Raw genomic sequence first — 16,456 nt, forward strand, 5'->3', positions numbered from 1 at the left:
GAACCCGCCAGTTCTGGTGTATGTGGCTGGTGCCCTAGCTGCTGAGCAGGCACTGAGCCTACTTTGGATATTTTTTGCTATTGATTTTATTTATTTATTTGCACTGGCTAGGCTGTTATAAATAATTCACTTTCTGTATTAATTTCCTTTTGCCGTAACAGGGTTATCACAAACACAGTGACTAAAACCAACATAAATTCATTATCTTGCCATTCTGGAGATCTCAAGTCTGAAAGGAATCTTAGGCAAGGTATATTACTACTAGAGGCTCTTAGGAGAGAATCCATTTCCTTGCCTTTTGTAGCTTATGGAGGCTGCTTTTATTCTTTGGCTTATGCCTCTCTTGAAGCAATCACCACATCTCTGCTCCCATCCTCATAGCCACTATATCAGCATATGCCTGTGACTTCTCTAGGTTGTATACAAGGAGTGCAATTTCTGGGTCATAAGCTAACATTTCTTTAACTTGTTTTCCATGTGGCTGTCCATGGAATTTTGAGCTCTCATTAGCAGGTGAAGAGGGTTTCCTTTGCTCACCATCACCAACACCCAGAGCATAGTGAGACTTTAAAGTTTTAGCCTGTCTGTAGGATGGGTAGGATATTTCTCTTTCATTTCCCTGATAACTGTTGAGTTGAGCATCTTTGCTCAGGTTTTTTTTGAACTTTTCTTTTGTTAAATACATTTTAAAGTTCCTCTCCATTCTTAATTGTTTTCTCTTTGTTAACCATATTTAGTTCTCTAAATTGTGCATAGTGATGGGACATGTGCAGGTTATGTGGATTGTGAATATTTTTAACTCATTCTATGGCTTATCATTTAACATTTTTAATCATATCTTCTAGTGCGTATAAGGTATCATATACTTGTTTTTTCTCTTTCTTTCTTTCTTTTCTTCCTTCCTTCTTTCTTTCTTCTTTTTGCTATAGGGTTTCACTCTGTTACCTGGGCCAGACTGCAGTGGTGTTATCATAGATAGCTCACTACAACCTTAAAGCTGAAGCGCTCCTCTTGCCTCAGCCTCCTGAGTAGCTGGGAATGCAAATGTGTGCTACCATGCCCAGCTAATTTTTCTATTTTATTTTTATACAGATTAAGTCAAAGTTATAAGTGTACCCTTCACCCACATAGTGTGACCATCAGCTTTTCCTCTCCTGCCAATCAATGATGTGAAACTGGGTCCCCTAAGAATGTTCTCTGATAATTTGATAGTTTCTTTGTACACCTGGATTCTGAAGAATTGTGTTACTAGCTTTTGGAGAAAGCACCTCTTTATCTTAGTGCATGTGGGCTGTTATAACAAAATATCAGAGGCTGAGTAGATGTTTAATAACAGAAATGTATAGCTCACAGTTCTGGAGGTTGAAAAGTCCAAGATCAAAGCACCAGCAGATTTGGAGGGAAGCTAGGCCTTGCTCCCTGGTTCCCAGATGGTGCAGTCTCCATGGGCCCTGATGTGGTGGGAGGGGCAGTGGAACTCCCCAGGGCCTGCTTTATGGAGGCACTAATCCCAACCATGAACTAATCACTTCCTGGAGTTTCCACCTCCTAATGCCACCTCCTAGGTGGTGAGGATTTCAACATAGGAATTTTGGAAAGACACACACACATCCAGGCTATAGATATCTGAAAGAGATTTGGATAGTTACCAGTTCGAAACCCTTCTGCTTTTGGTACAAGTTTTATATTTAGCAGACATTCTTGTGTTTACATGTGTATGTTTGGTACAGAAGAATTGGGAACAATTTTCAGGTTCTTTTTGAAGACAGCTTATTTTCTATTACGTATTCTTATCCTGTTTATTGTTTTTATTTGGTTTCTAGAGCTGAATAGAGTAAAACTATCTTCACTCTGCTTTCATTTGCTGAAAATTCTCAATGTCTTTCATAGTTAAGGTAAATGGGATGTGCCAGTGTGGTATCTCGAAAGATAGCAAGATTTTTATCACATTCCAGGAGTTCCATTAACTTGGTTTGTTTTTACAAATGAGTTAGTTTAGCTCTCTAAATTGCAATTTCCTTATCTATTTCCTTCCTTAGTGGCCTTGGGAGATTAAATCAGATAGTTTTGTATAAAGAAACTAGTGTAATGTTTTCTCTTTGAATGATATTCTGCCTTTCAAAATCTCTAGAGTATTTACATCTTTAAATATTTGTTATTTATTAAAACCTACGGTATGAGGTATGGATTTAAATTGTTTCCTTTATATATTATTATCTAATTTCCTTTATTTATTATTATCTAATTTTTAAATATGATTTTCCTTTTTCATTTGCTACTTTAGTTCACAACACTTAATTTCTAACCATTTTCTAACTGTACTTAAAATGTTATTTTATTGAGTTTTAATCTATATTTTGGTTTTAATGCTTTTAAAATACGTTATACATCTTTTAAAAATCTGGTTTGTTACCTTTTCTTTGTAAACAATAGTGTTGTTGTAGAAGAAAGGCATTTGGGCTGTTGATAAGCGTGTTGCTGAAAGACATCAGCCAGAAGGCTCCCACGGTTTTCCCACGAAAGACTGAACTCAATTAATAATAGGACCTATTGATTACATCAAGTGTCTTGAGTGTCCCCAGAGGAAAGTTTATATTCCAACTTTTCTGGCTCACATTTATCTTGGTCATTATACTGAAAGCAGAGTGTAATGGTTTTCTTGGTGATGAATTCTCAGTAATCAAGTTTATGGAAGATAATAGATATAAAGCCAAAATGAATCTGTTAACTTTCAGTGATTAATAATTCTTCTCTCTTATAATTTAGTTATAAAGTTCATCTTCTCTGTAAAGAATATGCTATCAAAGTTGCTGTCTAAACATTGCTGTCTAAATTGCTGTCTAAAAATGATAGTAGGTGATCTTTTATATTAAGATCATGAAGTCATAGCTTTTCTTTCTGGAAGGAATAGGGATCAAAGCCAATTATCTATCCAGGCCATTCCCAAGTTTGTAACATGTACTGTAGAGGAATGATTGTACATCTGTGCACTCTGTGGGTGGGTGGGGGGTAAACATCTAATTAACATAAATCATGTAAAATGTGAAGGTACAAACTAATGACAAGGGGAATCCGAAGACTTTCCTATTTCACACCTTGGGTTTTGTTACCTCATCTATCACTATATTAGCTTATGACCCCCACCTGCTTACAGGGAGGGAAGGCTTGTCAAATCAGAAAATTTTGAGGTTTCTCAGAGCGGGTTTTAGCAGAGTGTATGATAACAGCCCTCTTTGGGGCTTGCTTCATATTTTGGTTGGTGGTGCTCAGCCGCCCAAATTGGCATCTCCTGAATTTCTGCACTGATGCCAAAGCTGCTCTGCCCATCAGGAAAGAGGCACAGAGAATTAACTGTCTCCAGAGGCAGCCCTTAATTATTAATTGTCTCCCTTATTTCTGTTGTGCGTGTACTACGTGCCAATTTCTATAGACAGAAATAAGGGAGATAGGAGATAGTGTATTTAGACACAACAATTTCCAGTGTTTTCCCTGAGGTCTGAGCTTCAGTTGTCTGTTAATGGCTTGCTGGTGCATCTTTTATCAGTTGCTTTCCCTTCCCTGTTTCATCTCCCCATTCCTGCCAGTGGTTCCTTTACCTCCTTCCAGAATTGCCCTCTAACTCCGTCTTAGGGTCATCTGCTTCTGGGTGAACCCAATGTAAGAGGTGATCAAAACAAGTTGGAAGCCCGGTCTGTAATTTATCAAGCTGAAACTAGCATACACTCGGAAAGAGATGCCTAATCCACTGAATGGAGCAAAATATGTTCCTCTGGAAAAAAACAAGCCAGATGTACCTTGGTAAGAGTCAGAGCCTGATATTCTGAGTAGTTCTGAGAAAGTTCTGGAGGCAGAAACACTTCTCCCCAGGTTTTACCTAGGTGTTTAAGACAGGATGTGAATGGGAAACGGGCATAGACTGGGACGTACCAAGTTCATAACCTTTCTTTGTAGAACGAGGAAAAGCATGTCTCCCAGGGGCATGAATGTGTCTTACTTGAACTCAGTCACTAAGTACATGACTAGAAACTGGCATCATTTCCAAACGTTGTGAACAACATTACATTCCTCCTTTGGAGGTGTTATGCTTGAATTGTTTTCAAGGCGATCTATAATGAGATTGAAATCGAATCTGTGGCCATTTTTCCTAATTTTGTTCCGCACGTTGCTTTATCGATCTATTCAGGATATTTGTTTTGTCTTTGTCACTTGTTTTGGTACCAAGTGTTAGGATTGAACCACTCACTCCCTTTAAACCTGTCTCCTTGATTCTGTGCCTTCCATCCAAAAGTGTCACACAGTAGTTACAGTGACATTTTAAAAATACCAATCTGAGCAGAGCACTTCTCAACCCAGACTTTCGAGTGGCCTCTGTTACACTCAGAGTAAGTCAGAGTCCTGACAAGGGCCTTCAAGGCTCAACTCAGTCCCATTCCCTGTTACTTCTGAAGCTTCACCTCCTACTATTTAAATAGGATACCTGAAGGATGACAGGATGAGGAAGAAATGTTCCAGGAAGAGTGAATACCATTTGTGGAGACCAAAACATTTTCTTCATTTTTCATTTCTTACCTTCTCTATTATAGCTATCCTGGTCCAAACTACTGTCTTATATTATAGGCCAATGTTGGATCAGGCAGGTTCCGTAAGCTTTTTTTTTTTTTGAGGACATGCACTGGAAATTCATTGAAATTCTTAAAACAGAGGGTTGATTTAAAATAATTTATACACTAGTAGGTCAGTTATGGTCATCTCTAGAGAACTGAAGAAAGGCAATGGAGAAGCAGAGAGACTACTTAAGAAGCAGTTGCATTCGGGTGGCAGCAGATGGGGACTAAAGCTAGAAGGCTCAAGGTATATTTTGGTTATAGAAGCAACAAGACTTCCTAATGAATAGACTGTAAGGGAAAGAAAAACAATGTGATCAGAGAGAAGTGCTTAGTTTCTGGCTTAAGCTGTGGGAGACAGCGTAATAATTATTAGGATGAGAAAACTTTGGGGGCAAAATCATAAATTTAATTTTGTACATTTAAGAAGAGGTCTGGATGAAACTTTATAGAGACAATGTAGAGTGTTGAGATAAGACGGCTTTATCTCTTTTATCTCAATCAAAGTTTACCTCAAACTTTGGGGAAACATCCTTATTTAAAGGTTGGATAAATGAGAAATAAACAAAATTTAATAAAAGAGAGTGTCCGGTGAAATACAGGAGTAAGTAGAAGGAGATGGTATTATAAGAGCCAGGAGAGAAAAGTGTTTCAAGGAAGAGAAAATCGTTACCTTTTTAAGATAATTTTTTAGATTCTTCCCACTGGTTCAGAAGGAAAGACAACAGGAAAGTGAACCTTATATTTCACAATGAATAGATCTTAGACAAGCTTGACATGAGCCATTATGACAAGTTGGTGGAAGGGCTTTGAAGTCTGATGGGACATGGGAAAGAAAAGGGACCATATGTTCAATGAACTTCAAGAGGCCTGATGAAACAGACAACCAAATAAGGCTGTGGGGGCAGGAACAGGTGCTGATGGAAATGTTAAAGGAAACAGAGAGAGAATGATAGATAAGGGGGGTATGAGGGAAGAAGCAAAGAATTTGAGAAGAACTGGAGGACTGTCTTTTTATATGAGGAAGCCACTAACTAATGTCATGGAAAAGGCCAGCGGGAGCAGGAGAAGATGGGGGCAAGTGGAGGTGGACATGTAGGTCTGGCAGAGGAGGATGAATGGATTTGGTGGGATGACTTTTTCTCTCAAGAAGAGAATCAGATCATCCACAAAGAATGGGAAGGGAAGAGGAAGTGTGGCAGGTCTGAGGAAGAGACTATGTGGAGTAGCAATTCAGCCTGAGGGGCTGGGGAATGTATTAGAGAAGTAGGAAGAATTCCAGGGAAGCATTTGATATAAATCTGAGATTTGAGATCAAGTGTTGAAGTTAAAAACAACAACAACAGGAAAAAAAAAAAAAAACAGTTTACTTGAATAACCTGTTTAGCTGTTTGTGTGCAGGCAACAGACGGAGGGTGAAAGGTTTGCGATGTGTATGAGAGATACCAGGACAAGGAGGTGGAAGGTATTCACAAAGAGATGACTCCGGTTGGCTTTACAGAGCTAGATTAGACAAGGAGAGAGGAGAAGCTGACAGATGGTGAGATGGGCCTCAGTAGCCTGGGGGAAGCTATGATGCAGTGGTGGAGTGGCCACAATGGATAGGTGAGCAAGTGAGTGGGAAGGAAAAGGGGCAAGTGGTCAGTGGCTGTGATGAATGAAAGTGAAGCATTCGAAGTACAACGTGCTGGGTCATGACAAGGAAAGGACAGCTCAGTGGATAGAAAATACAGGTCTAGAAATGAGAATCCAGCATTGAGTGGTTCATCCATCCATGTGGACATTTAAGTTACTGTGAACAACCTCAGAAATTGGAGGTTGCAGAAGACTGTAGACCAGTGGTTCTCAACCTTCCTAATGCCATGATGTATTTTCATTGTTACAAAGGGGTCATGACCCACTGGTTGAGAACCACTGCTGTAGACCAGTATATAAGAGTCTTCATTAAAAATTGAGACATTATTAAGAAGAGTAAAAAGGGGAGGGATCACATGATTCTGAAAGAGGTAAGGTTGTGTACAAGACAAAGATGATGATTGTCTGGAGGTGGCATTGAAGAACAAGAACATCTTTACTGTGCCCCAGTAAAGATGAAAGGCGATGGTTTTAAAAGCAAATAAGAAAAGCCATGCTAAAAGAAATAAAATGCTGGTGTAGATGAGACTTTAAAAGCCATGTATGAAAGAGAGAAAAATGAAAGCATAAAGATGGTAAAAGTATCAACTAAAGGGGTAAAGTGGAAGGTTTTTATCATCTGTTAATTTGCACGTGTGCAGGCTAACCACCTGATACTCCATAGACTAGGTTCCTCACTATACAGGAAGAAAAATAAAGCTAGGAAATGAAAAATAGAAATACATCTTAACATTGTGAAAATAAAATAATTATCCACCTTCCAATAGGAGATGGAAATAATAACTATATTTGATAACTTCCAACCGTTCCTTAGAGTCTAACACGTCTCCCACTCTTGTAATTCAGAGAAGATAATGGAGGCATGTTAATCATTTTATTGCTGTAAACGTAACTCTGTGGAAATTACAAACCAACATAAAAAGCCAACAGACAACCAAGCCAGGTACTAGCACCCAAATAATCCAAACACTTTGTTAAAACCTGAAGAAAAATACCATTTTAAACATCACCAGAGATGAAGATTAGAGTTAAACATGCTTGGAAAATAGGCAGCTCATGAAAAATAAGTTAGACCAGGTACAGTTTGATGATAAAGAAATTCAAATATAATTAAATAGGGGGGGAATGCAGACAATTAAATACATATATTTATTGTTTCAAAATTGTTCGATAGGTAATAGGTTGACCTACTTAAGCTTTCTCCTAACTTAAATGGAATAATCTGAACCTGGTTCAATGTCAGGGGTACTAGCCATCTACTGTGGACTGGCGTTTTCTAGTACAATGTGAAGTAGGTCTGAAAAAATACCAGAAATCCACCAAAAGGGTGGAATTTATAAAATAGGCATAGGAAAATGTGTCAAATACTTTTAAAAGTTTGTTTGGGGTTTTATTCAAAACAGCTATGACCATTTTTGCTAATGGTTGTAACACCCTTAAACTCCTACTAGAATAAAAAAGTGTCATATATGTTATACTCTGGCCAACAATCAAATTTTGGCATGAATTCAGAAGATTACATAGGCAATTAAAGATATCCACTTAGGAGAGTTAAAAAAAATGTAATTTTTGAAGATAGACAATCAAACTTTTATAAGAATGTTACCTTGAACAAAAATTATGATGCTAAAAACTATATACAAATGTAGAAAAGATATCCAGATGAAGGTACATAAATAACCCTAAATAGATAATGCTTTTTGGAAATTTTTCAGTGCAAAAATACAGTTAGATCGGGCAACATGCATAAAGGCAAATGATACGTAGCAGATACATCTAGAATTCGATGTCAAAATCAGGTCAAGATGGTATTTTGGTTGGTACTAAATGTTGAAGTATTCATGATACGCTAATTTTTCCCCTTAAGGATAACCTCTTCAGAAAGTCAGAGGTTTTATGTTTTACACAGTATGGCTCATTTTCAAACTACGTATAGTTTGAAAACATTAAATTATGATCTCTTCCTTCTCCCTTTTGCTAAGAGTAGGTTGACCTGAGATCCAGCTTGGATCTGAATTACAGATGGTCACTCATAAAATGGTATCCCTCTCTCTTCTCTGTCTATGAAATGATGCACGTGAGTTAGAACAAAGCATCTAAAGAAAAGAATGAAATTTGCCTAAAGGCTGTTTGTTGAAAAGTAACACCCTTTTAAATAACTGCCAGAATGGTCAATGTCTTAAAAAGATAATTTTAAAATTTAGGACTAAACAATTAGAACATCAGTGTGCAGTCCTGAAAAAAAATTGATTGGAAAGGATCTTCCTAGAAAGATAGATGAATAATACTGCCACTTTTAAAATTGTAAATTGTATCTTCCATGTTTTATATAACTAAAAGGCATTAATGAGAACAATTATTAAAGATGGTTAGTCTGCAGGTTGTTAAACAACCTAAAAAATAACTCTGGGCCAGGAGCAGTGGCTCACGCCCGTAATCTTAGAACTCTGGGAGGCCGAGGTGGGTGGGTTGCCTTAGCTCAGGAGTTTGAGACCAACCTGAGCAAGAGCAAGACCTCATTTCTATTAAAAATAGAAAAACTAGCTGGGCATTTTGGTGTACACCTGTAGTCCCAGTTACTTGAGAGGCTGAGGCAAGAGGATCACTTGAGTCCAGGAGTTTGAGGTTGCTGTGGACTATGACACCATGGCAGTTTACCCCAAGGGCAACTGAGTAAGACTCTGTCTCACAAAAAAAGGAAAAAAAGAAAAAAAAAGTACCTCTGGAAGGTGTATTATTACAAAATGATTTATGATGCTGTCTTATCAAAATGACAAGTACCCTTCCTGTGCTTAGATACCTTTAGTTAATTTACTACTTAACTAATTAATTAATTCATATTTCTATCCCTTCAAACTCCTGGACCCAGGCATACTCAAGTATGTTTCAAGAAATACCTTTGACTTTATTTCTAGAAAGATTACCCATCCTTAATGTAGCCCCCTAAATGGCAGAAAGAAATTAAAGACTCCCTTTGAACGACTTTATTTACACCTCTGCATTTTGGCATGCTACAGACTATCACAATTTTACATATTCTATAGAGTTAAAATAAGATGTATATTGTGGCTTTAAAAAATATTAACCTTATCTGCTTTTATATAGAGCAAAATAGCTCTAGGTAAATAATTCACTCCTAGCCCCCTTGGACAATTGTTGGAAGTTGAGTAACTATTCTTTGATATTGTAACACCCTGGGAAAATTGAGTAATTGGAGGAAAAATCTTTAAAAGTTGTATATAATTCACAACTCCAGGGCAAAGAACTTTTTTCTAGTTTTATTATGTCACATCCTGTTTCACTTCAGTGAATTTACAGTACCATTGAATTGGATGGCCACCAGGGCTCATGCCTGTAATCCTAGCATTCCAGGAGGCCAAGGAAGGTGGATTGCCTTAGCTCAGGAGTTTAGTAACCAGCCTGAGCAAGAGAAAGACCCCTTGTCTCTACCAAAAAAAAGAAAGAAAAAAATACCTGGGTGTTGTGGTCGGTGCCTGTGGTTGGTGCCTATGGTCCCAGCTACTTGGGATGCTAAGATAGAGGACTGCTTGAGTCCAGAATTGAGCCCAAGAGTTGAGCCCAAGATTGTAGTGAGCTATGATGCCATGGCACTCAACACCAGGGTGACCAAGTGAGACTGTCTCAGAAAACAAAACAAAACAAAACAAAATAGTAACATTGTATTTTAAAAAGAGAAAAAAATTTCTCTACCATGCAATAGTAAATTTACCTTTTTGTTAGAATGCTTTGATTCTCTTTAGAGGTTTTAAATCAGGTAAAACTACATAGAAAACACACAGATATGGTAACTCATAAATAGGACATTACTACATTTTGAAGCTAGAAAAATATACCACATAATTTGGAAACTATGTATAAATCAGAGCATATATAAATCAAGAGTTTGTTGTCAAACAAGTTAGGAACTTAAAATTTATGCTAGGGAGAAAATTGAGTGAGGGGGTAGAATAGACTTAATTTTGTCCAGTACTATTTTAATCTTTTCAACACAATGTCATCAACTCTGTTAAAGGATCCTGACTGATGTCTTCAAAATGGCAACAGGGGGGTTGTTAAGAGATGGTACTAAACTCAAAACTAATAATTAGTGCAATATTACTTTATAAAATTATTTTTTCTAACTCTTCTCCACTAAACATTTTACATGTTCTAAAACCATTTTGAGGTCCCCTTAAAAAATTTCCCCAAAGCTTATCCAGACTGCCAGCTTCTCTCTTTTTCCCAGCCATAGCTCAGGTTAAGTAAACCATTTAAACTTAGGAACTATGTAACAAAGAACAGAATATGCATGAATAATACATACTAAAAACAAAAATCTGAAAACACAACACAGTTCTCAACTGCTTACTTGGAGAGTAATTGACTACGGGTGATGACATCATGACATCAGCTGAGGCGTAAATTTGGCCATTTTCCTTTGTTCTGCTAGAACTGGAGCCATAAAGAGAGAAGAGAGTGCGCTACTCCTCAGCCTTCCCAGTAGGCAGGATTTGTCAAGTTGCATCTACCACTAAGCACAGACTAGATCAGAAAAGTCCTCAACTCCACAAGACATTTAACTGAGGCCCCATCTGGAGATTCAGGCTTGGACATCAGTTTATCCCAGACAAATCTCACCCTATTGCCACTCTAATGGAATTTTTCTCCTAGGAAACATTTCCTAATCTAAGGTTTATTCTATGGAGTGAAATTATGAAGGCAGGAGTGTGTGGTGGCTTGTGGACCTAAGTAGTCAGGTTGTTTTTTAATGAATGGTTCAGCCTGGTCTTGGGATTTTTATTTACACTGTCTATGAAATCGACAGGGCACATATTTTAGATTTTCTCCACAAACATGAGCACATTGCATGATGCTTTTTGTTTTTTTTGAAGGTTGCCTGGGCTACGTGGCAAATCAAAACAAAGCAAGGAGAGTTATGCCAATTGCCATCTTGAGGCCAGTGCTTTTACATGACCGAGTACTGTTTATTCCACATGTGGGAGATATAGGGTTGGCCACCCAAAGAAGATGCAAAGAAGACCTTGTCTCAAGTTTTAGTTCACTTTCGTGATTTCATTAGTCCTGATACATGAGGGGAAAGTTTACAAATGCTGTAAGGAGAGCTCTTTCTCTCCAGGAATATTTCCACTGATTTTTCTCACTGGGGTTCTCACCTTGCTCCACAATGATCTGAGCACCGACTGAGCTGTGTGTCACAAATCATACGGTTAGTTTTTTGGGTGGTGGGAATTAGATCACAGTGATCCTGAGCGAGTGTGCTGGGTCCTGGACTACTTGGTGTATTGCACTGTACTGTACTTTGTGATTCGACTTCGAGCTGTGCTGGGGGAGGCGGCTCCAAGGGTCTGGGTAAAGTGATGGTCAGAGGAGCTCCTCATGTGGCCAATGGTGGCTGTGCCCCCCATGCTGCTACTCAAGCCCCCAGCACCAGCACCAAAGCTACCTATGCCACCACCTCCACTTATCCCAGCTGTGCCAGTTACGCCGGCACCAGAAACCACCCTCTCTGTCACAATCACATTGTGGGCATTGGCTAACTCAGGGTGCATACTGAGACTGCCTATCATGCCAGATGCTGGTTGGATGACTCTTTCTGTCACTACCACATTTGAGGACTCTGTAGGATTAGGGATAGTCAGAGAGGTGGGCAGACTTGAGCCTGGTGCTATCACCCTTTCTGTCACTATAACATTGGACCCATCTCTCAGGTCGGGCATCTCTAACATTCCATGCAAATCAGCACCAGAGATGGGGCCAAGCACTCTCTCTGTCACCACTACGTTGGATGCATGTCGGTTATCATGAACATGCACAGCGGGCTTCAGGGTGCCAGAGGTAGTGTAAGACTCGGTCACAGTGACATTACCATAGCCCAGAGGATCAGGAATAGGCTTAGGATGCTGCACACCAGGTCCTGAGGGATAGACACTCTCAGAAATTACTTTTGTGCTGACATGTGGGGAGAATGGTGGGTGTCCACTGGCAATGGGCTCTGTGTCCTGAGGGAGGCAAACCGGTTCAATGTTCTGAGGTGGCCAAGAAGGATCAGGGTCTGGATATGCTTCAATTTCTTTTCCCAGGCTGATATCTGCCAACTTCTTAAATTTTGGCCCTAGTGTATCCAAGAAGCTGTCATCCAAGTCTTCTCCAATGAAGCTACAACAACCCACGGAGCCAGCGGGGGAGCCTACACCTTCAATATCATATATGAGCAAACAGTCATTGGATGGGCGTCCTTCGTCTTCATCAGCATAAGCATATGCTTTCTGAATTGGTAGAGGAAAGAGAAAATGAAATTATGAATACATATTTCACAGTAGTAGAAGAGTTTTAACACCGTTAGTTTTCCTTCTAGAGCATTACCAAAGAGGAATATGTACAAAACAAATTCTAACATTCTAACATCCACTAGAGATGCTTCAAAAATCATTTTATAATTTCTTGGAAGAATTTAATTAGAAAGTACTTAACTATAAATCCAATAATAATTTGGAGACTAAAAGTTTGCTTAGACTTGTTCAGAATTGTGCACTTAGACAAAACATCACAAACCAACCACATGATTAGTTTATAGCCAAGTTTAGAAGAAGGCACATAAAAAATGCTGAACTTGAAATACACAAAAATGTCTATTGCTTATTTTGTCTAAAAAAGGTAGTCCATAGTTTATTTGAATACATTTAACAGTGTTTTCTTTCTTGCAGATGGACCGAATATGATGGTTCTGTGATAGTTCATTGCAGTGTGGCTTTTTCAGTCTGGTAACAGGAGAATTTAATTTTGGGTTTGCACCACTTTTGTATTAAAAACTAAAAGTGATCAAAGCCAATTTTTATACATATAACCTCTCTAAATCTAACCTAAAATCCCGTAGACATGTGCACGTTTCTTTCATCTTTGCTGTTTCATAATACAGGACCGAAAGCTTTCAGGTTAAGTATCAGAAATCCTTTCTAGGAAACCAATTCATTGTGTCATTCATTAAAAAATAATATTTATCAAGTCCTTGTTATTTGCCACTGTTTAGAACTACACAATAATAATACTGGATGAAGTTTTTGTAGGGTGAGACAGACAATACATAAATATCTGCCAGGAGGTGGTAAGTGTGGGAACAGGCATAGAAAGCGCTGGGGTTGCCCTTTTAGACTAAGTGGCCAAGGAAAGGACTGCTGATGAAGGGGTGTGTGATCAGAGATTGGAATGAAGTGACAGAGTACAGTACATAGAATATTCTGGGCAGAGGGAGCTGTAAGTACAAACATTTTGAGGCAGAATTTACTTTTCATGAAGATAATATTCATGTGTAGGGACGTGACTAGGAAGTATTGTTATGTATTTCAATAAGCCTCACTATTATCCATTGCTATTTGAAAGGCTTGCACTAATATTTTATTTAAAAATATCAGCCACCCTAGAGGGAGTTAATGAAGGCACTGTAGGCCAGCATCTAGAAGGACAGAATATATCCAGTCTATATCCAGTCAGTATTAGAGAGAGGAACTTCCTGAAGGTTTAGTATCACCTGGTGTGTAACCATGGGCAATTGTGTCTCTGCCTGGGCTTGGCCGAGTTAATTCTCCTTCAGTTGCTTCTCCAGGTGTCAAACGTTTCTCATGATCCGCAGCTGGTTCCTAGATATGCTGGAAGTGTACTGTGCCTCTTGTACCCACTCTTACTGAATGTTTACTATGTGCCTGGAACTTAGCTAGGTACTGACAATATTATGTAGAGAATATAGGGATGACACATTACAAAATGGTGATACATTGGCAGATTCTAGCAATGACAGTTTCTACAAAATGTACAAGGTACTCTGCAGAAATAAAGATGAGGAAGCATTAATCCTATTTTGGACCAGATGGTTAACTAAAAATGTTAGGGAGTCTATGATAGTTGAACTTGGTCTTGGAAGATGGGTAGGAGTTTGTGACAGAAGTGGTGGGGAAACACATTTCTGGAGGTTTATGGCATAAGCAAAGACAGGGAGGTGACAAAATCCACTATGACCAAGGCAAAGGAGCTCAGCATATGGAGTTGATGCAAAGATTCACTGGAGAGGGGGGGAAGGCGCCATTTCGTGAACAATCTTATTGCCATATTGAAGATTTCAGATACGACAGAGCTGGGAGCCACTGGCCATTTTTAAGTGGGAAAGTCTTGTGCTCAAGTAGGGATTTAGCAATAATACAGATTGTTGGGTGTGAGGACTAAAGGCTGAGGAACCTAGTTAGGAGGCTCCTGCCAAAGCACCTTTGGGAATTAGGGAAATCCTGGAATTGAACAACAGACACATGGATGGTGAGGAAGGTGCGTGGTTAGGGAGCTTACCTGACAGAAATAACTTTCCATGAAATTCATATTCAGACCTCCTTCTCTACATTCCCTCATAGAATTTCTTCTTAATGTTCCAGAATAGTCTTGACATATCTCAGGCATTCCTGGCATTTTAACTCCATCTGTTACTTCAAATCCTGTTGTTCTTTCCCCTCCTCCCAGGTCTTGCATTTCTCTGCCACCGTATTCATTTGTGTAAACTCCTGAAAGTGTCAGTCAAATTACATTTACTTCCGATAGTGTATTGCAAGCAGAAAATTAACAACTTACTACAACATATGGTTTCTTCATTTAGGCATGCGAAGAAATAAAAAGAAGGAAGGATGTAAAGAAAAAAAATAGGATATTGAGCTAAAAATAATATTACGTATTTGTTCATTTGCTATTTATCTGTTAAGAGCCTATTATTTGCTGTGGTCAACAAGAGAGACGAAAGAAAGTTATAAAAACCTAAAGAGTTTGATTTTAACTTGAGGGAAATTGTGGGATAATACTTAAATTCTAAAAGTTAAAAAGTGGTATAAGAAGACCTCACTGCACCCAGGAGAAGTCTTGAGAACCACTGGATTTTAGAGCAGAGGTTATGATGATAAAAAGGGTTTCTTGGAGAATCTTGGGCTTGCACTTGGATGTGAAGGGTAAGTAAAAGACTCTTAGAGTATTTGAGGCCAGAGAGATAAAATGAGGGCTTAGACTACAGAACTGTGATAGAAGGGACAATGCTGACATGATTGTGCAAAGGTATGTAGATTAATGAGGGAACAAAGGCATCAATAAATCCTGGTGGAGCTGATGATTGGACAAGTCTTGAGAACTGATTGGGCGTCAATGAATAGGGTTAGAAGGGTCGACAGTGAGGGTCCGCTTGTGAGGTGGGGACACATTGGAGATTTTAATGAAGATAGACGAATCAGGTTACATAACTGACAAATCAGGCAGAGAAATAGGTTTAAAGAGGAGTTCTTTGAATAAGGTCCAGTTCTATAAGTTATAAAATTCTATTCCTGTTACATTTTACAGAATTCAAAGTAAAAAGGTAATGATTGCTGTTTAAAAAAGACGAAGAGAACAATAAGCTGATCCATAGAACTTACTTGCCCTGAAAAAGGTAACATGGTACAACTGTTTTATAGATATAAGAAATCAGTTTTTTACATTAGAGTAGTAGTTATCTGCTTTCTAAGACATTCGAATCATTCCCTGGTGTCTGCCCATAAGACGCCTGTTTTAAGGCAGGTTGTATTCAGTTTTATCCATGAGCAAGAGGAAACCCCACGACGTGCGTACTACCTTATCTGAGAGCCTGGAAGATGTTGACAATACTTCGTCTACTTTCAATTTATGAAATAGACCAAATATTCCTCGGTAACGTTTATGTCGAGGCCGAGACTGGATGTAGTTATTTTCTTTGTCAGAATAAGCAGCCCAAATCGGAGCAATTTTGAATCATTAAGCCAATTGTGCAGGAAGATTTTAGCCTCAAAACATAAATGGCCCCAGATGTATTTTAATTGGGTTGTAATTTAATTTTAATTAATGTATTTTTTGGATAAGTAACACTTGTTCTTTTGGATAAGAATTCTTGACCAAAATGGACTCCTAGGTACAATTCATTGCTTCTATTTATAAAGGTTCTAATTAGGTCATCTCCTAAATACTCTTTGGTGACTGAAGAAGGTTAAAAAAATACAGCATGTGAGAATAATTATTACAGTAGGTTTCCCCTTACCATTTAATTTATGAATTAGTTATTTTAAGAGAAATATTATAAACACTGTTAAAGAAAAATAAGTAAGGTAGGTATAAAGAGAAAACAGAGTTCCTTTTTAGTCATTTGAACTGTTAAAAGTTTTTTTTTT

The 16,456-nt window shown here is 38.4% G+C and overlaps 1 protein-coding gene across 1 annotated transcript in view; it reads right to left on the bottom strand.

Annotated features, from left to right (window-relative positions):
- Positions 1 to 11,530: 11,530 nt before the first annotated feature.
- DSG1 (desmoglein 1) overlaps positions 11,531 to 16,456 on the bottom strand; it is a 32,155-nt gene continuing 27,229 nt past the window's right edge. Inside the window, 3 exon segments of the mRNA XM_003784766.2 lie at positions 11,531 to 12,526; positions 14,592 to 14,827; positions 15,068 to 15,098. Of these exon segments, the coding sequence (XP_003784814.1) occupies positions 11,531 to 12,526; positions 14,592 to 14,827; positions 15,068 to 15,098 (1,263 nt within the window).

This window comes from Otolemur garnettii, unplaced genomic scaffold (genome assembly GCF_000181295.1).
Source record: "Otolemur garnettii isolate 467f Iridium unplaced genomic scaffold, OtoGar3 scaffold00012, whole genome shotgun sequence".
NCBI lineage: Eukaryota > Metazoa > Chordata > Mammalia > Primates > Galagidae > Otolemur > Otolemur garnettii.